This window comes from Pelophylax lessonae (assembly GCF_965119305.1).
Source record: "Pelophylax lessonae genome assembly, chromosome: 11".
In the NCBI taxonomy this organism is placed as follows: domain Eukaryota; kingdom Metazoa; phylum Chordata; class Amphibia; order Anura; family Ranidae; genus Pelophylax; species Pelophylax lessonae.
In genome coordinates, this window is record NC_138778.1 from 233,253,870 (window position 1) to 233,281,467 (window position 27,598).

Consider the following 27,598-nt stretch of genomic DNA (forward strand, 5'->3'; position numbering starts at 1 on the left):
AAATTATACATTTGCACACACGGGGTGGGGGAGGATACATTTGCACACACGGGGTGGGGGAGGATACATTTGCACACACGGGGTGGGGGAGGATACATTTGCACACACGGGGGGGGGGATACATTTGCACACACGGGGTGGGGGAGGATACATTTGCACACACGGGGTGGGGGAGGATACATTTGCACACACGGGGTGGGGGAGGATACATTTGCACACACGGGGTGGGGGAGGATACATTTGCACACACGGGGGGGGGGGGGATACATTTGCACACACGGGGTGGGGGAGGATACATTTGCACACACGGGGTGGGGGAGGATACATTTGCACACACGGGGTGGGGGAGGATACATTTGCACACACGGGGTGGGGGAGGATACATTTGCACACACGGGGTGGGGGAGGATACATTTGCACACACGGGGGGGGGGATACATTTGCACACACGGGGTGGGGGAGGATACATTTGCACACACGGGGTGGGGGAGGATACATTTGCACACACGGGGTGGGGGAGGATACATTTGCACACACGGGGTGGGGGAGGATACATTTGGACACACGGGGGGAGGGTCGGAAACATTTGCACATACGGGGGGAGGAGGATACATTTGCACACACGGGGGGGGGGGTCAGATACATTTGCACACACAGATGGAGGAGGATACATTTGCACACACGGGGTGGGGGAGGATACATTTGCACACACGGGGGGAGGAGGAGGATACATTTGCACACACGGGGGGAGGAGGATACATTTGCACACACGGGGGGAGGAGGATGCATTTGCACACACGGGGGGAGGAGGATGCATTTGCACACACGGGGAGGAGGAGGATACATTTGCACACACGGGGAGGAGGAGGATACATTTGTACACACGGGGTGGGGGAGGATACATTTGCACACACGGGGTGGGGGAGGATACATTTGCACACACGGGGTGGGGGAGGATACATTTGGACACACGGGGGGAGGGTCGGAAACATTTGCACACACGGGGGGAGGAGGATACATTTGCACACACAGGGGGGGGGGGGTCAGATACATTTGCACACACAGATGGAGGAGGATACATTTGCACACACGGGGTGGGGGAGGATATATTTGCACACATGGGGGAGGAGGAGGATACATTTGCACACACGGGGGGAGGAGGATACATTTGCACACACGGGGGGAGGAGGATACATTTGCACACACGGGGGGAGGAGGATACATTTGCACACACGGGGGGAGGAGGATGCATTTGCACACACGGGGAGGAGGAGGATACATTTGCACACACGGGGAGGAGGAGGATACATTTGTACACACGGGGGGGAGGAGGATACATTTGCACACATGGGGGAGGAGGATGCATTTGCACACACGGGGGGAGGAGGATACATTTGCACACACGGGGGGAGGAGGATACATTTGCACACACGGGGGGAGGAGGATGCATTTGCACACACGGGGAGGAGGAGGATACATTTGCACACACGGGGAGGAGGAGGATACATTTGCACACACGGGGGGGAGGAGGATACATTTGCACACATGGGGGAGGAGGATGCATTTGCACACACGGGGGGAGGAGGATACATTTGCACACACGGGGGGAGGAGGATACATTTGCACACACGGGGGGAGGAGGATACATTTGCACACATGGGGGAGGAGGAGGATACATTTGCACACACGGGGGGAGGAGGATACATTTGCACACACGGGGAGGAGGAGGATACATTTGTACACACGGGGGGAGGAGGATACATTTGCACACATGGGGGAGGAGGAGGATACATTTGCACACACGGGGGGAGGAGGATACATTTGCACACACGGGGGGAGGAGGATACATTTGCACACACGGGGGGAGGAGGATACATTTGCACACACGGGGGGAGGAGGATACATTTGAACACACGGGGCGGGGGAGGATACATTTGCACACACGGGGGGAGGAGGATACATTTGCACACATGGGGGAGGAGGATACATTTGCACACACGGGGGGAGGAGGATACATTTGCACACACGGGGAGGAGGATGATGCATTTGCACACACGGGGAGGAGGATGATGCATTTGCACACACGGGGAGGAGGATGATGCATTTGCACACACGGGGGGAGGAGGATACATTTGCACACACGGGGGGAGGAGGATACATTTGCACACACGGGGAGGAGGAGGATACATTTGTACACACGGGGGGGGGGGGGGGGGAGGAGGAGGGTACATTTGTACACACGGGGGGGAGGAGGATACATTTGCACACACGGGGTGGGGGAGGATACATTTGCACACACGGGGTGGGGGAGGATACATTTGCACACAAGGGGCAGAGGAGGATACATTTGCACACACGGGGGGGAGGAGGATACATTTGCACACACGGGGGGAGGAGGATACATTTGCACACACGGGGGGAGGAGGAGGATACATTTGCACACACGGGGGGAGAGGGATACATTTGCACACATGGGGGGGGAGGAGGATACATTTGCACACACGGGGGGAGGAGGATACATTTGCACACACGGGGGGAGGAGGATACATTTGCACACACAGGGGGCGGAGGAGGATACATTTGCACACATGGGGGAGGAGGATACATTTGCACACACGGGGGGAGGAGGATACATTTGCACACACGGGGGGCGGAGGAGGATAAATTTGCACACATTGGGGAGGAGGATACATTTGCACACACGGGGAGGAGGATGATGCATTTCCACACACGGGGAGGAGGATGATGCATTTGCACACACGGGGGGAGGAGGATACATTTGCACACACGGGGGGAGGAGGATACATTTGCACACACGGGGAGGAGGAGGATACATTTGTACACACGGGGGGGGGGGGGAGGAGGAGGAGGGTACATTTGTACACACGGGGGGGAGGAGGATACATTTGCACACACGGGGTGGGGGAGGATACATTTGCACACAAGGGGCAGAGGAGGATACATTTGCACACACGGGGGGAGGAGGATACATTTGCACACACGGGGGGAGGAGGAGGATACATTTGCACACACGGGGGGAGGAGGATACATTTGCACACATGGGGGAGGAGGAGGATACATTTGCACACACGGGGGGAGGAGGATACATTTGCACACATGGGGGGAGGAGGATACATTTGCACACACGGGGGGAGGAGGATACATTTGCACACATGGGGGAGGAGGAGGATACATTTGCACACATGGGGGAGGAGGAGGATACATTTGCACACATGGGGGAGGAGGAGGATACATTTGCACACACGGGGGGAGGAGGATACATTTGCACACATGGGGGAGGAGGATACATTTGCACACACGGGGGGAGGAGGATACATTTGCACACATGGGGGAGGAGGAGGATACATTTGCACACACGGGGGGAGGAGGATACATTTGAACACACGGGGGGAGGAGGATACATTTGCACACACGGGGGGAGGAGGATACATTTGCACACATGGGGGAGGAGGAGGAGGATACATTTGCACACACGGGGGGAGGAGGATACATTTGCACACATGGGGGAGGAGGAGGATACATTTGCACACACGGGGGGAGGAGGATACATTTGCACACATGGGGGAGGAGGAGGATACATTTGCACACATGGGGGAGGAGGAGGATACATTTGCACACACGGGGGGAGGAGGATACATTTGCACACACGGGGGGAGGAGGATACATTTGCACACATGGGGGAGGAGGAGGAGGATACATTTGCACACACGGGGGGAGGAGGATACATTTGCACACATGGGGGAGGAGGAGGATACATTTGCACACACGGGGGGAGGAGGATACATTTGCACACACGGGAGGAGGAGGATACATTTGCACACACGGGGGGAGGAGGATACATTTGCACACATGGGGGAGGAGGAGGAGGATACATTTGCACACACGGGGGGAGGAGGATACATTTGCACACATGGGGGAGGAGGAGGAGGATACATTTGCACACACGGGGGGAGGAGGATACATTTGCACACACGGGGAGGAGGATACATTTGCACACATGGGGGAGGAGGAGAATACATTTGCGCACACGGGGAGGAGGATGATACATTTGCGCACACGGAGCGGGGGAGGATACATTGCGGCACACAGACGGTTTGGTTGGATTTGTATCTCTGGTATTTGGTAACATTGTTGCCGGGTATTTCCTGCGGCGGAGATGGATACTTTGTTGGTGTGTTCTGCGGTAGAACGGAACCCAGCTCATCTGATACAGGAAAATCAACCAATCACAGTGACTAAAATAAACGGGATTGGTGGTAATCCGTAATGGGCCTCAAAATTGCTGAAGCAGATGATATGCCTAGCCACACAGTACTGTGTATATTGACACGACTTGTGGGCTAAAAAGAGGCATTGAGTAGCCGTTGGGTGGGGATATAAAATTGAAAAAACAAAAAATTGTGGGGGTGGTCCAGGAGGGAGCCCCCCCACAGAAAACCAACTAAGGATACTCAAGCAATAAAGTGGTGAAAAAAAGTAAATTTTATTGAGGCACGTGTGCCTATGAAAGTAAAAATAAGACACAATGCAGGGCAATGGAGAAACACACTGCAATGACACTGTTTAAAACCATGAAATAAAAGGTGGCACTACACACATAAGAAAATAGGACTGGAGCATGTCAAATAGCATGAGAATAAACCAATAGATTAGCTGAAATAGTTGATACACCCAAGGGGTGGTATAGGTCTAAGACCAGCTAATAGGTAAGTCACTCAAAATGACCTGACATACCACGCGGCATATGTCGAACAATGCTGTCGGCACAATTGCCGGGTGGTATGTGGTAACCTCTATGGATGCATCCAATAACACAACCTGAAAACGTACTCCAGTGAAAAGTTGACCCGCTGTCACCTCAATAACTCACAGTATTCCTGTGTGGGTATATGCATGAAACAGGAAAGACTGTGGATCAAACAGTCCTCTCAAAGGAGAGATGTAAGGGGGCTGTGGGCTCCAAATGAAAAGGGACAGAGGATTGATCACAGGGAGTTGGCAAATGGATGTGATGGTCAGCTGCTTGAGTCCCGTGAAGCCTCGGATCCGCTGTTACATGTGCCGATAAGGGGAGGATATCCTCATATGGTAAGTTTAAGTGCAGGAAGCAGAGGAAATGTTCCACAAGTATTTGAATAAGTACAGCTTTACCTGCAGATGTTTGGGTGGATATGCGGTCCGACTGGGCTCTAAATGGGATCCATGGAGGGATGAAGCTCCGTCCCAGTCCCGTTGTGCTGTGCAGTCCGGTCCACTGGCTTCTTCCGTGCGGCGTTCAACCCGGGTCTCGGCTACCACGGCATGAGGGATTCAGTAGCTTCCTGGTGTGAGTGGGGAACGTCACTTCCGGTTAGTACGATCCGCCGGGTGCCTGGTAAGGGGAACAGCCGCTGACAGTGACCATAGGGATGGCAAGCAATGTGGATGATGTTGCACAGGGGGACACAATGTGCGGGGTGCCACAACACCAACGCTGACGCGTTTCACCGACAGTCGGTTTCTTCAGAGCTAGTGGTGTTGTCCAGGGTGCCCGCCTTTATGTTGGACATAATTGGCGGCAGTAAATTAACCATGTCGTCACCATTGCGGCGCCTAACCCATTCATGGGACACCTGTAAAGAGTAACCCCTCAATGAATTAAAAGCATCCGCATCTTTGACTAAGGTGAATGTACTAATCATAAAGGGTGGCACCAGGAAATGTCCCCGTTCAAATTAATGAACAGACAGGATAAAAATACTGCATAATACATGTGTAATTATACTATAGACACAAAATGGAAAAATTTATATAAAAATTAATAGTCTGTGTGATTGCCACCACCGTGGGAACTCAAACAAAAAAGGGGGGAGAGAAGATTATCCATGATAATCATGTAGAATCTAACTAGTACCTATGTTAGATAGGCTAGAAAAAATCACAGTATTGATGACCTATGATTGAGGAGATCTGTGGACTGAGCTTATCCTGAACAATCCAGGAATATAAGTTACACAGCAAATATGGGTACTGTATGTCTACTTACGGAAAAGAGGAAATATCGAGAATTTGGCTGAATAGACACAGAACCGTACCCCTCCTGTCAGGGCAACCGGGGGGTGTGTCCAGGGGGGCCCGAATTATGCATTGAGAAAAGGCTGGAGGTTGAATTCAACATTTAAGCCGTGGGGTACCCGGGACCCCATCATATATATCCACATCTTTTCTTTTTGAAGGAGGACATTATCAAAGTCCCCCCTTCTGGCTGGCAATTTTAATGCATAGATCCCCCTAACTTTGAGGCCCTCCGGGTCAGCCCCGTGATGCTCTAAAAAATGGAGGGGCACGGTTCTGTTATCTACCTTTTTCCTGATGTCAGAGATATGTTCCAAAATCCGCACTTTGAGCTGTCGTTTCGTCTTGCCGATGTACGACTTTTTACAGGGGCAGATAAGTTCGTAGATAACGCACTCTGTTTGGCAGTTTATGAAACTGTTAATGGTAAACTCCCTCTGTCCATCACAGCTTGAAAAAGTTTTACATTTAAGGACCGATTTGCAGATCGTGCATCTTCCGCATGGGAACATACCTTTTAGTCTAGGCAGTGAGGTAAGCCAAGTGTCTTCCCCTCGTGAGCGCGTGAACTCCGAGTGGCAGAGATTGTCCCTAAGGCTCGGTGCCCGTTTAGCTGTAAGTAGGGGACGTGGTCCGACAATGCGTTCAATTGGGGGAGAAATTGTAAGGACCTGCCAATGTTTGTTCAACACTGTCCTGACCTGCTCCCATTGCGTGCCGAAAGGTGTGATAATGCGGGGATGGGTAGTCTCTTTGAAAGTTTTTTTAGGAATTGAATTGTCACCTTTGCCAAGGAGGGTTGTCCTGGGTCTCAAGGCCACTTTTTTGCGGGCTCGTTTGATAGTCTGGTGTGTATAGCCCCTTTCATGAAATCTCTTATGGAGCTGCCTAGCTTCGATTTGGTAGTCCTCTGCGTCAGAGCAATTCCTTTTGTGACGGAGAAATTGACCCACTGGAATGCTCTGGACCAGGGGTCTGGGGTGGTGGCTGCTTGCCGCTAGGAGTGTGTTAGCTGCTGTCTCCTTATGGTATGTGGTTGTTTTCAACCTACCACTCTCATTGGAAATGAGCAGGTCTAAGAAAGGAAGGTGATTGAAAGAGGCATTAAATGTCAGTTTGATGTTGCGATTGTTGTCGTTGAGCTCGTGCATGAATTCCTCCAGTTCGTATTGGGTACCGCCCCAGAGGAGCAGGACATCGTCGATGTACCTCAGCCACATGCGTGAGTGGCTGAGGTACATCGGGGATGGATAAACCACCTGCTCCTCCCAGAGTCCCAAGTGGAGGCACGCGTAGGCCGGGGCCCACGGTGCCCCCATCGATGTGCCTCTAATTTGTTGATAGTAGTTATGTAAAAATTGAAAATAATTATGTTGGAGTAAGAATTCAAGGAGCTAAACAACAAATTCATTATGCGCCCCCAGGTGTGGATGATGCCGATCAAGGAAATGGGTGACTGCCTGTAGGCCCCACTCATGTGGGATGGAAGTATATAAACTTTCCACATCAATCCCAACTAGGGTGATGTTATACATATTGGAGGTTTGTGATAATTTTAAGAGGACATCTCTGGTGTCCTGTACAAAGGAAGGCAGGCTAGTCACCATCTCCTTGATCAGCACATCAATAAATTGGCCCACCCTTTCGAGTGGTCCCCCTATCGCTGAGACAATGGGTCTACCTGGGGGGTTGTTCAGGGATTTGTGCAGTTTAGGGATGATGTAAAAAGTTGGAGTGTTATAACTCTTTACAGTCAGATGGTCTGCCTCTCTCTTGGAAATCAGGTCTGCCTCCTTGGCAAGGAGGATCTTCTGGTTAAGGGCAGCGACAAGGGAGGGAAAGGGATTCCCCTGGAGCTTTAAATATGTGTTGGTGTCACTAAGTTGCCTAAACACCTCACGGGTGTACATTTCTTCGCTCATGAGGACCACATTGCCTCCCTTGTCACTGCCCTTAATAACCACACCGGTGGCTTCTTTCAATTCCTTAAGGGCTATCCTCTCCGCCTTAGAAAGGTTATCCTGCCCCTCCCTAGTCCATTTTATTTTGGTAAGATCTTGCTGGACTAAATCCAAGAATATTTTTATATTTTTGTGTTTGGAAAGGGAGGGCATCTTTTTGGACCTGATCTGGAGGTTAGCATCCCTACGTATGGGCTCATCGGATAAGTCATCTGTCTCCATTTCGTTGCCCTCCAAAAGAAGGGAAGCCAAGATTTCCAATACCTCGGCGTCTTCCTCTGATGGAGGGGCACTTTGGTCCGGAGAGCCATCTTCCCTGTTATGCCATATCCTAAACAGTACCTTTCTAAGGAACAAGCAAATGTCTTTATAGACATCAAACTCTGTCATGGAGGAGGTGGGTGCAAAAGAGAGTCCCTTACTGAGTAATTTAATATGTCTCTCCTGTAGATTAAATGTGGAGAGATTCACCACTCTGAGGTCACTAGACGTGGTCTCTAGCGGTATTTCCTCAGGGTGTTGGATCTGGTTTCCCTTTGGGGGCCTGGGTTGTTTTGAGTGTCCCCGCCTTTGTTCTTGGGGTTTCCCCTGCCCCTCTGCGACCCCCCCACGGGTTCCGTATGTTGGGGGTGTATTTCCCCTGCAGTTGGGTCTGATCCCGGGACTAAAAAAGTGAGGGGTTACTCTTTACAGGTGTCCCATGAATGGGTTAAGCGCCGCAATGGTGACGACATGGCTAATTTACTGCCGCCAATTATGTCCAACATAAAGGCGGGCACCCTGGACAACACCACTAGCTCTGAAGAAACCGACTGTCGGTGAAACGCGTCAGCGTTGGTGTTGTGGCACCCCGCACATTGTGTCCCCCTGTGCAACATCATCCACATTGCTTGCCATCCCTATGGTCACTGTCAGCGGCTGTTCCCCTTACCAGGCACCCGGCGGATCGTACTAACCGGAAGTGACGTTCCCCACTCACACCAGGAAGCTACTGAATCCCTCATGCCGTGGTAGCCGAGACCCGGGTTGAACGCCGCACGGAAGAAGCCAGTGGACCGGACTGCACAGCACAACGGGACTGGGACGGAGCTTCATCCCTCCATGGATCCCATTTAGAGCCCAGTCGGACCGCATATCCACCCAAACATCTGCAGGTAAAGCTGTACTTATTCAAATACTTGTGGAACATTTCCTCTGCTTCCTGCACTTAAACTTACCATATGAGGATATCCTCCCCTTATCGGCACATGTAACAGCGGATCCGAGGCTTCACGGGACTCAAGCAGCTGACCATCACATCCATTTGCCAACTCCCTGTGATCAATCCTCTGTCCCTTTTCATTTGGAGCCCACAGCCCCCTTACATCTCTCCTTTGAGAGGACTGTTTGATCCACAGTCTTTCCTGTTTCATGCATATACCCACACAGGAATACTGTGAGTTATTGAGGTGACAGCGGGTCAACTTTTCACTGGAGTACGTTTTCAGGTTGTGTTATTGGATGCATCCATAGAGGTTACCACATACCACCCGGCAATTGTGCCGACAGCATTGTTCGACATATGCCGCGTGGTATGTCAGGTCATTTTGAGTGACTTACCTATTAGCTGGTCTTAGACCTATACCACCCCTTGGGTGTATCAACTATTTCAGCTAATCTATTGGTTTATTCTCATGCTATTTGACATGCTCCAGTCCTATTTTCTTATGTGTGTAGTGCCACCTTTTATTTCATGGTTTTAAACAGTGTCATTGCAGTGTGTTTCTCCATTGCCCTGCATTGTGTCTTATTTTTACTTTCATAGGCACACGTGCCTCAATAAAATTTACTTTTTTTCACCACTTTATTGCTTGAGTATCCTTAGTTGGTTTTCTGTGGGGGGGCTCCCTCCTGGACCACCCCCACAATTTTTTGTTTTTTCAATCACAGTGACTGCCATGTATTTGTAGCCCCGCCCCCGGTGCAGGCTGTTGAGGTATCCATTGTTTCCAATGCTGGAGGTTTTCTTGCACCGGATCTGTAACGAACGGACTGACACCGAGCCAGAGCTCACTGATGGATACTTCAAGAGCCTGCTCCAGACTAATTACTGTTCACAGAACTCCGCTGACTTCCAATCTCCCCGGAGAGGCGGCATTGATGGAAAATTCACATGGCGGCGTCTTTGCGAATCGCGGCAGTGAGACGGTGACAGAGCTGCACCGCTATGGAAATCCCTCGCTATCCGAGGAAAGTAGGTTATAGAGGAGTGCGGCGGAGCGCGTCGCTGGGTACTTATTAGTGAATGCGGCGCCCCCGGGAGATGAAGCCGTGTAAGCGAAGACGCAAGTTTGTTAATTACATAAAAAGCGCTCCCCCTCCTCCGCTGTAATTAATCCTCCTCTTTATAATGGAGTACGCGGGAAGACGTGATTTATTCCTGTCCTCTGGGTGCATGGAACGGTCACCGCGCTGAATATTGCGAGTATTCATCACCCTGCACCGGGCACTCTGACCGCCAGGACCATCGCCCGCCCCTCCCAGGGTCACCGCGCAGCTACCGAGCCGACAAACGCCATAAACCCCCCCATGGCAGCGGTGACCACATATCCGCGTATTCACCATAATATCACCGACCTCAGAAACCACCATCTTCCCATCAGTGTCGGCTCATCCATGCCCGGGGCAAAGATGCCAAAGTGCCCCCCCCCTCATCCCTACAATAAACCAGCGCGCCCCTCCTGCCCACCCCTTGTCCCGGATCTGCTTCCTGATGGAAGATCTGCCTGCGATCTGCTCGGGGGGGGGGGGGGGAGGGCGAGCGACACACGCCAATCAGCATCAAAGATGGTGGGGACCCCCCCCCAGACTTTTCTGCTATCAGGGGCTGCAATACTAAGCATGACCCCCCATCCCCCCCGACTTTTCTGCCGTCGGGGACTACAATACAAAGCGTGACCCCCCCCCCCCCCCGAATTTTCTGCCATCAGGGACTGCAATAGAGAGCGTAACCCCCCCCCCCGACTTTTCTGCGATCAGGGGCTACAATACAAAGCGTGACCCCTCCATACTTTTCTGTTATCAGGGACTGCAATACAAAGCGTTGACCCCCCCCCCCCCCCCAAATTTCTTGCCATTGCAATTGAGAGTGTGACCCCCCCCCCGACTTTTCTACTATCAGGGACTGCAATACAAAGCGTGACCCCCCCCAGATTTTTCTACTATAAGGGACTACAATACAGAGCGTGACCCCCCCGTCACACACACCAATCAGCACCAAATATGGTGGGGACCCCCCCCCAGACTTTTCTGCTATCAGGGGCTGCAATACTAAGCATGACCCCCCATCCCCCCCCCCCGACTTTTCTCCCGTCGGGGACTACAATACAAAGCGTGACCCCCCCCGAATTTTCTGCCATCAGGGACTGCAATACAAAGCGTGACCCCCCCCCCAGATTTTTCTACTATAAGGGACTACAATACAGAGCGTGACCCCCCCGTCACACACACCAATCAGCACCAAATATGGTGGGGACCCCCCCCCAGACTTTTCTGCTATCAGGGGCTGCAATACTAAGCGTGACCCCCCATCCCCCCCCCCGACTTTTCTCCCGTCGGGGACTACAATACAAAGCTTGACCCCCCCCCCCAAATTTTCTGCCATCAGGGATTGCAATACAAAGCGTGACCCCCCCCGACTTTTCTGCCATCAGGGACTGCAATACAAAGCGTGACCCCCCCCCCCAACTTTTCTGCCATCAGGGACTGCAATACAAAGCGTGACCCCCCCCCCCCCGACTTTTCTGCAATCAAAAACTGCAATACAGAGCGTGACCCCCCACCCCCTCCGACTTTTCTGCCATTGGGGACTGCAATACAAAGCGTGACCCCCCCCCCCCCGACTTTTCTGCCATCAGGGACTGCAATACAAAGCGTGACCCCCCCCCCCCGACTTTTCTGCAATCAAAAACTGCAATACAGAGCGTGACCCCCCACCCCCTCCGACTTTTCTGCCATTGGGGACTGCAATACAAAGCGTGACTAGACCCCCCCCCCCAACTTTTCTGCCATCAGGGACTGCAATACAAAGCGTGACCCCCCCCCCCCGACTTTTCTGCAATCAAAAACTGCAATACAGAGCGTGACCCCCCACCCCCTCCGACTTTTCTGCCATTGGGGACTGCAATACAAAGCGTGACCCCCCCCCCCCAACTTTTCTGCCATCAGGGACTGCAATACAAAGCGTGACCAGCCCCCCCCCCCCTGACTTTTCTGCCATCAGGGACTACAATACAAAGCGTGACCCCCCCCCCCCCCCCCGACTTTTCTGCCATCAGGGACTGCAATACAAAGCGTGACCCCCCCCCCCCAACTTTTCTGCCATCAGGGACTGCAATACAAAATCGTGACCCCCCCCCCGCCTTTTCTGCCATCAAGGACTGCAATACAAAGTGTGACCCCCCCCCCGACTTTTCTGCCATTGGGGACTGCAATACAAAGCGTGACCCCCCCACCGACTTTTCTTCCATCAGGGACTACAATACAAAGCGTGACCCCCCAACCCCCCCGACTTTTCTGCCATCAGGGACTGCAATACAAAGCGTGACCCCCCCCCCCCCACTTTTCTGCAGTCAAGGACTGCAATACAAAGCGTGACTCCACCCCCCCCCCCGACTTTTCTGCCATCAGGGACTGCAATACAAACTGTGACACCCCCCCCCCGACTTTTCTGCTATCAGGGACTGGAATACAAAGCGTGTCCAGCCCCCCCCCCCTCTGACTTTTCTGCCATCAGGGGCTACAATACAAAGCGTGACCCCCCCCAACCTTTCTGCCATCAAAGACTGCAATAGAGAGCGTGACCCCCCCCCTGACTTTTCTGCAATCAAGGACTGCAATAGAAAGCGTGCCCCCCCCCCCCCGACTTATCTGCCTTTAGGGACTGCAATACAAGGCGTGACTCCACCCCCCCCCCCAACTTTTCTGCCATCAGGGACTGCAATACAAAGCATGACCCCCCCCCCCGACTTTTCTGCCATCAGGGACTGCAATACAAAGCGTGACCCCCCGCCCCCCTCCGTGACCCCCCAACTTTTCTGCCAAAGACTGCAATAGAGAGTGTGACACCCCCAACTTTTCTGCGATCAGTGGCTACAATACAAAGAGTGACCCCCCCGACTTTTCTGTTATGAGGGTCTACAATACAAAGCATGAACCCCCCCCCCAACCTTTCAGCCATCAAAGACTGCAATAGAGAGCGTGACACCCCCGACTTTTCTGCGATCAGGGGCTACAATACAAAGCGTGACAACCCCCCTGATTTTTCTGTTATAAGGGACTACAATACAAAGCGTTGACCCCCCCCCCCCAAATTTCTTGCCATTGCAATTGAGAGCGTGACCCCCCCCCTGACTTTTCTGCGATCAGGGGCTACAATACCAAGCGTGACCCCACCGACTTTTCTATCAGGGACTGCAATACAAAGCGTGACCCCCCCCCCCCAGATTTTTCTACTATAAGGGACTACAATACAGAGCGTGACCCCCCCCCCCGACTTTTCCGTTATCAGGGACTGCAATACAAAGCGTGACCCCCCCCCCCAAATTTCTTGCCATTGCAATTGAGAGCGTGACCCCCCCCTGACTTTTCTGCGATCAGGGGCTACAATACAAAGCGTGACCCCACCGACTTTTCTATCAGGGACTACAATACAAAGCGTAACCCCCCCCCCCGACTTTTCTATTATCAGGGACTGCAATACAAAGCGTGACCCCCCCCCCCAGATTATTCTACTATAAGGGACTACAATACAGAGCGTGACCCCCCCCCCCGACTTTTCCGTTATCAGGGACTGCAATACAAAGCGTGACCCCCCCCCCCAACTTTTCTGCGATCAGGGGCTACAATACAAAGAGTGACCCCCCCCCCCCGACTTTTCTGCTATCAGGGACTACAATACAAAGCATGACCCCCCCTTGAATTTTCTATCAGGGACTGTAATACAAAGCGTGACCCCCCCCCTGACTTTTCTGCTATCGGAGACTACAAACCGTGCCCCCCCCCCCCGGCGCCTCTTCTGCTATCAGGGACGTCAAACCGTAATCCCTCCCCCAGACTTTTCCACTATTAGGGTATACAATACAAAGCGTAACCCCCCCCCCTCCCCCTGGACTTTTGCATTATCAGGGACTCAAATACAAAGCGTGACCCCCCCCCCCCCCCGACTTTTCTGCTATCAGGGACTACAATACTAAGCGTGAACCCCCTCCGACCAAACTTCTACCCCTCCTGAAGATGAACACCAGAAATCAGGCTTGCAGAGAAGTTGTGGATGGCCATGCTTATTCCGCATGCGCGGCTCCGGTGTGTTAGTGAGGCTTTGCTATAAATCGCACACAGCCATTGTCAATGAGCCCCCGGCTCCAGCGCAAGCTGCGTTCTTTCATTTGCTGCCAGCAGGTGGCGCATGCCAGGAATTAACCCCTCCGCGGCGGGTGCAAGGGAGGGGGTGGAGTCACACAACAATCGTTCCGTGGAAGAAATGTGTTACAGTAAAGCATGCAATCCAGCTTACTTCCTGCCGATTGGACGCACCTTATCTCGGGTCGACCTTTTGCCCTGCAACCATAGGGAGACCATTTTGGTTTCTGATGGCGGTTTAGGTAAGCGCTACACCTGATCAATGCCGGAGCGACACATCAAGTCTTACCTGTGTGTGTGGAGACCCCCGCGGCGTGAAAGACCTCCATTTCCTATAGGGCCCGTTCACACTTAGGGGCCCCATTCACACCTGCGATTCCCAAAACGCAACGGCGTTCAAGATGAAGAATCCCATTAATCTTAATGGGCCTGTTCACACCAGAGCGCTGAGTTCGCTCACAGAAATGCATGAGCGTCTTCAGGGCAGAATCGCATGTTTTTGGCCTCATGGACTGAAAACTGCCTAAACATTTACACCAGATGCAGCGGGATGCATTTTTTACTGCACCCCCAACTACATAGATGGTCCAAAATCCAGGTTATGGCCATAATTTGCACTATTGCAGTACAGCAAGCTGCATTTTTCTGCATTGCAAATGTGTGAAAATGCACCGAAACGCAACGCACATAAAAGCCCAAAGAAGAAAAAAGTCAGAAGTGACCTCAAAGGAAATGCAAACGTGCGTCACTGCGCATGGGCCCTCACCCCCCGTTGCTCTGGGAGGACGTCACATGGATGTCCTCTCAGGATCAAGCCTAGATCCAGCGCGATCTGTCACCCGCTGCTTTCACTGGACACCGCTGGTGACAGACCAGTGTAGCGGCCCGCTGCCAGTACCATGTGATCGCTGTGGCCAATCACACAATTGTACACAATGAAAGACTTTGATTTATGCCATACAATGTGTACTATTGTGATGAGCTTTGTGATTGGTCACAGTAAACACATGGTACAGACAGGGCCAATCACAGCCCATCTGTATCCTGTGATTAGCTGTGGCCAATCACACGACAATTGTACACAATGAAAGACTTTTATTTATGCCATACATTGTGTACTATTGTGATGAGCTCTGTGATTGGTCACAGTAAACACATGGTACAGACAGGGCCAATCACAGCCCATCTGTATCCTGTGATTAGCTGTGGCCAATCACACAACAATTGTACACAATGAAAGACTTTGATTTATGCCATACAATGTGTACTATTGTGATTAGCTCTATGATTGGTCACAGTGAACACATGGTACAGACAGGGTCAATCACAGCCCATCTGTATCCTGTGATTAGCTGTGGCCAATCACAGCTAACCACAATAGTAAACACTGAATGAGTAGTTTTCATTCAGAAAAAAATGGTTGCTTATAACTGTAAAATTCATGGTTATAAGCAATCATAGTGTGTTAGAAAAATAAATACTGATCACCGCTCCAGAGTAGTACAGCGCTACTATGGTAACATTGTATTTCTCTGGTCACTGCATATAAAAAAAATAAAATGTAACAAAAAAATAAACATAAAACAAAAAACAAAACAAAAACAAATTTTATATATATATATATATATATATATATATATATATATATATATATATATATACACACACACACACATACAGTATCTCAAAAAAAAGTAAGTACACCCCTCACATTCTATATTTTCATGTGACAACACTGAAGAAATTACACTTTGCTACAATGTAAAGTAGTGAGTGTACAGCTTGTATAACAGTGTAAATTTACTGTCCCCTCAAAATAACTCAACACACAGCCATCAGCACTTCAAAAGATTTATCAGCAAGCTGGAAAATGTGTGACATCACTAAGATCTGTGAATGACAAAACGTCTGCAGGCAGTGACATCATCAGCAATAGAAATGTACCGGATGAGATCAGTCATTGTGTCCATTCTCCTGTCTATACGTCTGATTTCCACACACAACAAACCTCCCACTACTTGTAGAAACTTCTCTAGGCTCCATTCACACCGGAGCGTATCGTTTTTAGGCGCTTTTTCTGGGTTTTTTGAAGGTGTGTTTGGAGGCGGGCATTGACATCAGACCAAAAACGCCTGAAATCTGCCGAAAAAGAAGCTCATGTACTTTTTTTGAGCTTCAGGCGACTAAACGCTCTGTGTGACTAGACCCAGCATGCCGTCTGTGTGTGTTATCCTTCACATCGGCTGCTGTTTAGCATGGATCCTGACTGCACTGCCTAATGTACATAAAGAGAGTCTGCAATGTGTAATACATTCATGAAATATTGGAAGACCCCAGTGATAGAAATCTAAAAGTCACATAAATTCTACGACAGCTCAGAATGTGACTGGATGGACACACTGTAGTTGTAATGTATCAGAAGGAAATTAAGGAAGAGAGTGAGGACGGGGGGGAGGGAAGAGTCTGGCCGGAGGATACGGATTTATTACTCCTGTCATTTGTAAAGACAAATTGACATGAAGGACCTGTTAATGGACCATAATCTAGATACTGGCTGTACAAGGGACTTATATTCTATGCACAACACATTGATTGGACTGTGCTGCCACCTTGTGGACAAACACTATAGTGGTACATTTAGTGGATTACTGAGTAAAAGCGGAGCGGCTGAAAGCGAACAAACACAACAAGGACAAACTCATCCGACCATCCATCCATCAGACATAATGCCCAATAATTCAGTGTTTGGTGGATGAGTGTTCACCCCCATCAGTCTCTACTATCTCTTGAGAATTCAAAATTATAGTACATTAAAGAGTAAGATCACAGACATTACACACACTGAGAAATATACATCCTAGAAATAAGATTACATATCTAGATTAATCGAAGGATGAAATATTATATCCCATATAGATTGACTTCAATAAATCCAATTTTTTTTTCCAGAACACCTAATATAGGGATTCCTAATCTTAGAGCACCATCTAGTGGACAGGAGAACTCACTGATTCCATAAACATGCAATTAATTGGTAATATTACTCCCCAATCAGGTGTGAGTAAGTATTTTCAAATACAAACTCTAGGCTAATCCTTAGAGAAGAGAATTGTAGGAATATAAAGGGAAGTTTAGAGATTGAACATGAACATTAGCCCACCAGAGATCATAGATCTGCTAAACTTCATCCCTCCATCGATCTCATTCTCATGACCTTCAGATTATCGCACAGTCTATACAGGTGATCCCATAAGCAGCTTTTCCCGGGTGTGGCTCCAAATTCAGCACAACTAACCTTATCGATAAAGTATCATTTGATGATTACTTTGATAAACTTCCTTTTACTTCTAAATGTAACCAACCGTGTGTTATTATTGCTGTGATTGTGATGGTGTTGGGTTTTTTTCTGACATTCCATTCCCGGTATCATAACTCCCTAGGGATTAAGTAATTGAATATCAAATGGATTAACACAGCCTGTAAAATGGACTTGACCCCTACATTCTGCTGCAGAATAATACAAGGGGACGGTCTGATAGTGCGGACCTGGCTGTCTGATAGTGCGGACCCGGCTGTCTGATAGTGCGGACCCGGCTGTCTGATAGTGCGGACCCGGCTGCCTGATAGTGCGGACCTGGCTGTCTGATAGTGCGGACCTGGCTGTCTGATAGTGCGGACCTGGCTGTCTGATAGTGCGGACCTGGCTGTCTGATAGTGCGGGCCTGGCTGTCTGATAGTGCGGGCCTGGCTGTCTGATAGTGCGGGCCTGGCTGTCTGATAGTGCGGGCCTGGCTGTCTGATAGTGCGGGCCTGGCTGTCTGATAGTGCGGGCCTGGCTGTCTGATAGTGCGGGCCTGGCTGTCTGATAGTGCGGGCCTGGCTGTCTGATAGTGCGGGCCTGGCTGTCTGATAGTGCGGGCCTGGCTGTCTGATAGTGCGGGCCTGGCTGTCTGATAGTGCGGGCCTGGCTGTCTGATAGTGCGGGCCTGGCTGTCTGATAGTGCGGGCCTGGTTGTCTGATAGTGCGGACCTGGTTGTCTGTCTGATAGTGCGGACCTGGTTGTCTGTCTGATAGTGCGGACCTGGTTGTCTGTCTGATAGTGCGGGCCTGGTTGTCTGATAGTGCGGACCTGGTTGTCTGCTAGTGCGGACCTGGTTGTCTGTCTGATAGTGCGGACCTGGTTGTCTGTCTGATAGTGCGGACCTGGTTGTCTGTCTGATAGTGCGGGCCTGGTTGTCTGATAGTGCGGACCTGGTTGTCTGATAGTGCGGACCTGGTTGTCTGTCTGATAGTGTGGACCTGGTTGTCTGATAGTGCGGACCTGGATGTCTGTCTGATAGTGCGGACCTGGGACCTGGTTGTCTGATAGTTTAGTCGAATTGTTGGTACATTGTACACTGGTTACGATATCTGTGGCTATATCTTTAGCCATATTCATTATTGTTTTTGTTTCAAGATAATTATTCACCTGTGTTTATATCATACAATTAATTATACTGATATACGTGATGGTTAGTGACTTAATTAATAAATTATATTTATTTTTCTGTAGTCCAAATTTTCATACAATTTTATTGTGCTTAAAAAATATCTACATAGAGTAACAAATTCAGAAAATAATTGGGTTGTTTTAGTTCTATCGATTCATTTTCTTTTACGCCAAGACTGGATGCACTTTTGTATATCTATTGATAAAATAATCAATATCACTGACTTGTTTAATCATTTAAACTTTCTGACAATGTGCACCACAGGACAACAAAACCCAAATCGCTCTTCAGTGATATCGTCAACCAGAAGATGTATCCGAGAATTGTCCTCAGTTCTGCGTGGCGGATACGGAGATGATTAGGAGAGGACGGCTCTACCCTGAGGCCGCATCTAGAAGACTTTATTATTACTTAACATTTCTAAATTCCAAAATCTACTTTTACAGCAGCTAGGTACAGGGATCTTCAAACTACGGCACTCCAGTTGTTCAGGAACTACAATTCCCATCATGCCTAGTCATGTCTGTGAATGTGAGTTTTACAATGCCTCATAGGATGTGTAGTTCTGCAACAGTTGGAGGGCCGTAGTTTGAGGATCCCTGAGCTAGGAGAACATGACATGGCTACTCCTAAACCTGGTGTCTGGATACAACATCCATAGAGCCCCCCCAGAAAACCCATCCCCCTCCATACGGCATCTCTCCCATACGGTCTGGTTAGTTATACACACACACGGCTGGTAAAGGAAGGGGTTAATGGAGATAAAGTTGCGTTAAGACATCAGATTCATTGTCTCTACACCTCATACAAGGGACATGCCCAATCACATCCAGCAAGCCAGGACATGCAGAGTGTAGATGTCATTCCGGGATGTCGCTCTCCCCACCTGGATGCAATCAGACGTCCCTGAGAGAGCAAACGCTGCACGGCATGCCATAGGGGAGATCATATATACTCCGCACAGCACATCCACACACATGAAACACGGGGAGAGTATATATGTCAGTTGTATGGATCAGCTCCATACATGTCTGGAGAGCAGAAGCCGGTGTGCTTTTCACTGAAAATCAAACTATTTTGTCTGCGGGTCATTCCTAAAAAGACAAAATAGACGGAACACACAAGAGCGGAGCGTGTGACAGCTTATGAGGAAAATGGGGAAATAAAACGGGCGAAATTTATAACAGTAATATTAGGGAGAAGACATAATGCCAATAGGTGGGCATACAAAGAAAGGTAATTTGGGTTGGGTTAGGTGGGGGGGGGGGGGGGGGTCGGCCTCAGCAAATAGACCTTGACAATAAAATACTGAATGTATATATTTATTTCTATTTATAGCACAATGGATTCATCTTAGTATCAGAAACTAGATAAGAAAATGATACACAAAAATATAAATTTCGCCCTTTTTTTTTTAAACACGTCACCGTATTCTGAAGGCAGAACAGTTCGGGGTTATTCTACAACACCAATTCCAAAAAAAGTTGGGGTACCATTTAAAATCTACATAAAAACAGAATGCAAATCTCAAAAATCTGGATTTTGTTCACAAGAGAAAATAGAAAACATATCAGATGCTTAAACTGAGAAAATCAGCTGAAGAAAAAAAAAGATCAGGTGATTGTGAAATTGATGGCAGCAACACGACTCAAAAAAGTTGGGACGGGGCAAGAAAAAGCTGGCAAAGTGGTACTAAGAAGGAAGAGCTGGAAGACAATTTTGAAATTAGGCTAATTTGGTGTCAAGTTACATGATTGGGTCTAAAAAGAGCATCTTAGAGAGTCAGAGTGTCTCAGTAGTAAAGATGGGCAGAAGTCCACCAACCTGTAAAAAGCTGCGTCTAAAAATATTTCCAACAATTTCAGAATAACGTTCCTCAACATAAAATTGCAGAGACTGCAATTCTATCATCATCTCTACAGTACATAATATCATCAAACGATTCAGAGTATCTGGAGAAATTTCTGTGTGGAAGGGACAAGGCTGAAACACGATATTGGATGCCGGTGATCTTCGGGCCCTCAGACAGCGCTGCATTAAAACCAGGCATGACTGTGTGATGGATGTCACTGCATGGGATCAGGAATACTTTACTTCCACAAATCACTGTGAACACAGCTCGCCGTGCCATCCAAATACACAAGACATGGAAAGAAGAAGCAATATCGGAACATAATTCAGAAACACCGCCATCTTCTCTGGGCCAAAGCTCATTATAAATGGTCTGTTGCAAAGTGGAAAACTGTTCTCTGGGCCAAAGCTCATTTTAAATGGTCTGTTGCAAAGTGGAAAACTGTTCTCTGGGCCAAAGCTCATTTTAAATGGTCTGCTGCTAAGTGGAAAACTGTTTTGTGTTTAGACTAATCAAAATTTGACATTCTTTTTGGCAACCATGGGCACAGTGTCCTCCGAACTAAAGAGGAGAGGGGCCTTCTAGTTTATCAGCATTCCTCTCCTAAAACTCCAGCACCTCAGTTCCATGACCTTTACAGAGTGCTAGTAAAAGAAGAAGGGGAGGCTACACCATGCTAAATATCTTTACTTCTGAGACACTCTGACTCTCTAAGATGCTCCTTTTATAGCCAATCATGTTACTGACCCGTAGTCAATTAACCTAATTTGTTGAAAAATGTTCTTCCAGCCCTTCCTTGGTAGTACTTTGCCAGCTTTTTGTTGCCGTGTCCCAACTTTTTTTGTGTTGCTGCTGTCAATCTTACAATGAGCTGATTTTTCTCAGTTTAGACATTTGATATGTTTTCTATTTTCAATTGGGAATAAAATCCGGGTTTATGAGATCTGAAGATCATTGCATTCTGATTTTACACAGCGCCCCAACTTTTTTTGGCCCCGAGGTTGTAGTATGTGATTGTATTACCGCCCCCTAGGAGTATATTATTCCATGTTATCCAAGCAATGATAACAATGTAACATTAACAGCAATCTCTTCCCGCACAGGTCTGCCCTCAGAGTGTGACCACGGCTCGTCCTTTCATTACCCGCGAAGACCAAGATCGGATCTGGCGGAGGTGACGGTGCATTCCTGCTCCCGGCGTGATGAACCTTCACGGATAGAAGGAAAAGAAAAACACAGCACAAGAACACAGTGTGTGACGGAGATGAATAGGGGGGAGGGGTGAAGAAAAGGCCAATCAGAAAGGGGCTACCTTCAGGATGTAATTATTTTTTTTATGACAGCCCTGTAAGAAAGGAAAACTGGCAGGTTAGTCGGGGAGAGACAACGCACATCAACACACACCACAGTGACCCCGCTACTGCCGACAGGCCAGGACTCTCCGGATATCCTTGTATGGAGCCGAGCCCATTAACCCCTGAGCTCCGACACCTACCCAGCCTTGACATCTTCCCTATCAGCCTATCCGATCACTTTGTCTTTATCTAGGATAACAATGTAATGTTTACAGTGTCGCATTTGGGACACACAAAGCTTTCTTTTTGCGGGAATGGTCTAAAAAAAGAATTAAAAAAACAAAATATAACTCCAGCTTGAGCAATATTTAAAGGATATCAAAACCTGTGAACAAAAATGTCATATATTGCAGCTTACCAGTCCTTAGGTGTGGTAGCTGCAATGGTTTTATTTTTTAGGCTACAAATGTTTTCAGCAAGTACAGGGAAACGTCTGTTGATGCCACCAGAAATCCAGTGTCTGTGTCACTTCTTGTGTGCGGACCTAAAATCTCAATCTCATCGGTCTTCCCATAAATCCACCCCTCCCTGCCAATCCCTTCATTGGCCTCCAATCTGTGTCCTCCACCCCTCTTTGCCAATCCCTTCACTTGCTCTAAGTGTCCTCCACCCCTCTCTGCCAATCCCTTCATTGGCCTCCAATCTGTGTCCTCCACCCCTCTCTGCCAATGCCTCCACTGACCTCCAATCTGTGTCCTCCATCCCTTTTTGCCAATCCCTCCACTGGCTCCTGCTAAGTGTTCTCCACCTCTCTCTGACAATCCCCCCACTGCCCTTCCCTCAGTGTCCTCCGCCCCTCTCTGCCAATCCCTCCACTGGCCTGCAATCTGTGTCCTCCACCCCTCCCTGCCAATCCCTCCACTTGCCTCTGCTCAGTGTCCTCCACCCCTCTTTGCCAATCCCTCCACTGGCTCTTGCTAAGTGTTCTCCACCTCTCTGCCAATCCCTCGACTGTTCTCCATTCAGTGTCCTCAATCCCTCTCTGCCAATCCCTCCACTGGCCTCCATTCAATGTCCTCCACTGGCTTCTGCTCAGTGTCCTCCACCCCTCTCTGCCCATTCCTCCACTGGCCTCTGCACTCAGTGTTCTCAACCCCTCTCAGCCAATCCCTCCACTGGACTCTACTTACTGTCACCCCCCCCCCCCCCCCGCCAATCCTTTCACTGGTTTCTGCTTAGTGTCCTCCATCCATCTCTGCCAATCCCTGCACTGGCTTCTGTTCAGTGTCCTCCACCCCTCTCTGTCAATACTTTCACTGACCTCCACCCCGCTTCCAATCCTTTCAATAGCCTCCGCTCAGTGTCCCCCACCTCTCTCAGCCAACCGTTCCACTCTCAGCCAATCCCTCCACTGACTTCTGCTCAGTGTCCTTCATCCCTCTCTGCCAATCCCTTCACTGACTTCTGCTCAGTGTCCCCCATCCCTCTCTGCCAATCCCTCCGCTCAGTGTCCCCCATCCCTCTCTGCCAATCCCTCCACTGACTTCCGCTCAACAAATTAATAAAAATGAAAATACTCACAACATACAAAGCCATTTCAAACTCTCCTTCGAGATAAATCACCAACCTCATCTCAAAATATCACCCAAACCATCCTCTTCGCTCCTCCCAAGACCTCCTGCTCCCTCGTCACCTCCTCCCATACTCCCCCCCCCCCCCTCCAAGACTACTCCTGAGCCTCTCCCATCCTCTACAACTCTTCACCCCAATCTGTCCAACTATTTCCTACTCTGTTTACCTTTAGGAGATCCCTGAAAAGTCATCTCTTCTGGGAAGCCTACCCCACCTCCACCCAATAAACTAAACTACTTTCTTATCAACTCCTTCCCCCTCACACAGTTATTTTTTACCTTTTGTATCACTTGCCCACCCCTTTTAGATTGTCAGTTCTCATGACAAGAAGGACTCTTCTAACCTTCACATATTGAATTGTAGAGCTGTATTGTCCTCCTTTATATAGTAAAGCTCTGCTCACACTGCTGGCGCCATATACATCCCATACAATAATATAATCATTCTGACATCTGTGAGGATCCTTATGCAGGACATTCACTTATTCTGCTTTTTATCCGTCTTCAATATTCAAAAACAATAAAATGAACTCGAATGGTTCACAGCAATCAGCCGCCCACAATTCCGTGACTCAGAGCATTCACATGATTGGAAGGAGTCTAGGAAGGGATTTAGACCCCCGACAATGCACTGAAAAAACAGCTTCAATCTTTTTTCCATCATCACTTCTATAATTTGTTTGCTCAGGACCGAGAAACAGTTGCTGATTGGACTGTTTAATAATATTGCAATTGCCTCGGTCTTTATTGTTGCAATTTGTATGGACAGCATTAGAGTCAGGTGAGACGAGGAGAGCTATGGAGACATCTAGTGGACACTGCTGGGTAATGCAGAGCTGAGCTGGGTATATGAAGATGTGACAGTGATTGTGAGATTACACAGCGAAGGTGACAAACACCGTCTAATCGGGTCAGCAGAAGAAGAAGTACTTTAGCATGTTGTAGAGCAGCGGAGTATTATACCTTCTGAGAAGGGATATTTAATGACAGAAAGAATGGTATCTACGCTGTACACGGCCCACAATTCTCTCCAAAAAAAAGCATAGATGTGAATTTGTCCAATAGGAAATAATGGTAAATGGACTGGGGTGCGTTTCTGCAAAAAGCCCCAAAAAAACGCCCCCCCAAAAAAGTCCCCAAACCCCCCCCCCCCCAAAAAAAACGCACAGGTATGACCAAGACCGGAGGGACAGAAACCTGGCTGTATAGAAAGTGTGGCGCCCCCTGCCCTGGTTTCTGTGTAGTGATAGGTTCTGATCTCCGCAGGAAAAAGCCACTTCCATCCAATCCCTTCACCAAATAAATTCATTCGCCCAACCTCGTCCATCCAATCACAGCGCAGCTGTCATACACGAGAGCTCCAATAATACACATGACACCAACAAAGCTGTAACACCAGTAGAGGGCGCTCTGCACACGTGTGAGATACAACACCCTGAGATAAGGTGACTCAGCCCTGAGATAGAGGAAATCTGAAGAGGTGAATAAAACACGAATATAGACCTGTAGGGGGAGGGGAGACGTGCGGGGTGGAGTGCGGCGCGTGCAGCACACAGGCACCTACCTCAAACTTCTGCCGCAGTTCCAGGTTAGCGTCATCGGCCTCGGGGATTGGCACGTTGTAATACTCCCCCTCCTCCTGGTTCAGCAGTTTGTACCTGAGCAGGGTGACCGACATCAGTCAGTAAAATATTACCATGCCACAAAATTCAAACCCAACAAATCACATTTCATTATTTAACCCCGATTTTCTGACAATTTTTGCTTACAAATTTAAAATCAGTATTTTTTTTTTGCTAGAAAATTACTTCTAACCCCCAAAACATTATACAATTTTATATTAGAAGAGGCCCTAGGAATGAAATGGCGATCGTTGCAAATTTAGGTCGCAGCAGTTTATTAAAAGCAATTTAAAAAAACATAATAATAAATTGTAATGAATAAAAAAAAAAAAATTAATTACATAAAAAAAAAAAAAAATGATATATACCCCAAATTTTATATTTATAAATAAAATGTGAAAGGTGTTTTTATGCCGAGTAAATAGATACCCAACATGCCACGCTTTAAAACTGGGATGGCGACAAACTACGGTTCTTAAAAACTTCTATGGGCGACATTTTAAACGCCTTTACAGGTTACCCGTTTAGAGTTAGGCTAAAGGGGTTAATAGGATGGTGTGTTCTTTTATACTATAGTACTTAACCCTTTCCCCTCTTGCACCTATTCACCCCCTATGGAGTGACATCACTGCTATGGACCTGTTTATTCGGCAATTACTTTGTCATTAACCACTTGCCGACCACCCGCTGAAGTTTTACTGCGGCAGGCTGGCTCGGCTGCGCGAAACAACATAGTACTACATTGGTCGCACGCGTGGTGCTGGAGGGAGAGGGCGCGTCACCACCAGCGCGCTCCCGCCCTCACTAGGCAGCTGGAATACCAATGCATGGGGCCGGCGGCTGCGATTGCCACCAGGCCCCTGCGATCGCTCCCCGCTGAGAGAGAAGGACGGTCGGATGTTGTAAACACAGCTGACCGTTCTTCTCCCTGCAATGATCACAGAGCCCCTGTGATCCTTCTATATAGGAACACAGGTCTCTATGGTCATTTCACAAGCCCCCCCCCCCCACAGTTAGAAAACACTCCCCCAGGCTTACACTTAACCCTTTGATCACCCCTAGCTTACCCCCTTCCCTCCCAGTGTCATTAGTACAGTGACAGTGCATATTTTTTAGCACTGATTACTGTAGTAATGTATAAACAAACTATCAGGGCAAAACCTAGTATGTGATGTACATAAAGTGCAAGCAAAATTAAATCACTGTGCGTGAAAATAAATGTGCATAAAAATTGTACATAAACAAACAATAAATGTGCATGAGAAATGGCCGGCAGCATACACCAATCGTGTCCACACTTCACAATCAAAATCACATAGAATAAAAAAACGTGATGCGCCAGACGTGCACAAAATTATTCCTAAAGTGACTATATAATTAATAAAAAGTCCACATATACAATTCAATAATAAATCGTGCTCAAAATCAATTATAAATGTGTTAAAGTGTCCAAGTTGAAGCCTCGACCCCCGTGGGAGATAATGAAAACACCCGTGTGATGAATCCCTCCACCTGAAAGATTGGCCTCTCACCTCAATATGGGACCCAAACGGGCCAGCATTAGCCTATATGAGGATAATGGACTCCTGGGATGACTCTCCAGCCTTTCACCTCCGGAGGTCGCCGGGACATACAGTAGGAAACAAAGGCAAAAATCTAGTGCTCTCTGCTTATAAGTGTGTAAGCTTTATTGAATTTAACAAAGCAACTCACATTTGACGCGCACTCAGCCGTGCCAGCTGGTATGGCAATCAGTAGCTAGTTCCACCCGAGAGACGACCGGCGTCAGCCACGCAAGTTCCACCCCCCTATACGCGTTACGTCAGAGCGTACGGCTCCATTGACTTCCTCGGTAGGGGTGGGATTTGCGTGTTAAGCCTCACCTAATATCAGCATTCCTAGAGGTGGATTGGCCAGCGATGAGGACTCACTCAATTAATGGTTTATCTTCTTTAACCTTAAAGGTCAAGAGCTTATGAATTTTTTGCTTAAACGCAAACGGCAAAAATTGGTATTCGTAGAATCCAATATAACTGAGCTCAAAAAGAAGCTAGAACCATTAAAAGACTCTCCGGAGTTCAACCAATTAGCTAGTGAGCTCAGAAAGAAATGAGAAAAAACGGATAAGGAGACCCAAGAAAAGAAGAGGAAAAAGTTCATTAGGGACATACAGGAGTAATGAAGTAATTCTGCATTACCATCTTGTGACAGTACACCTGAGAGAGTTGATATGACACCCCCTGTGTGGAGCAGAGCACCACCTGCTCCTGCA

The 27,598-nt window shown here is 48.6% G+C and overlaps 1 protein-coding gene across 1 annotated transcript in view; it reads right to left on the reverse strand.

The window, feature by feature from the left end:
- Positions 1–27,598, reverse strand: part of PRKCA (protein kinase C alpha) — a 425,544-nt gene that overhangs the window by 70,581 nt on the left and 327,365 nt on the right. Inside the window, exon 8 of the mRNA XM_082272110.1 lies at positions 25,269–25,362. Coding sequence (XP_082128236.1) covers positions 25,269–25,362 — 94 coding nt within the window. The remainder of the gene's footprint in view (positions 1–25,268; positions 25,363–27,598) is intronic.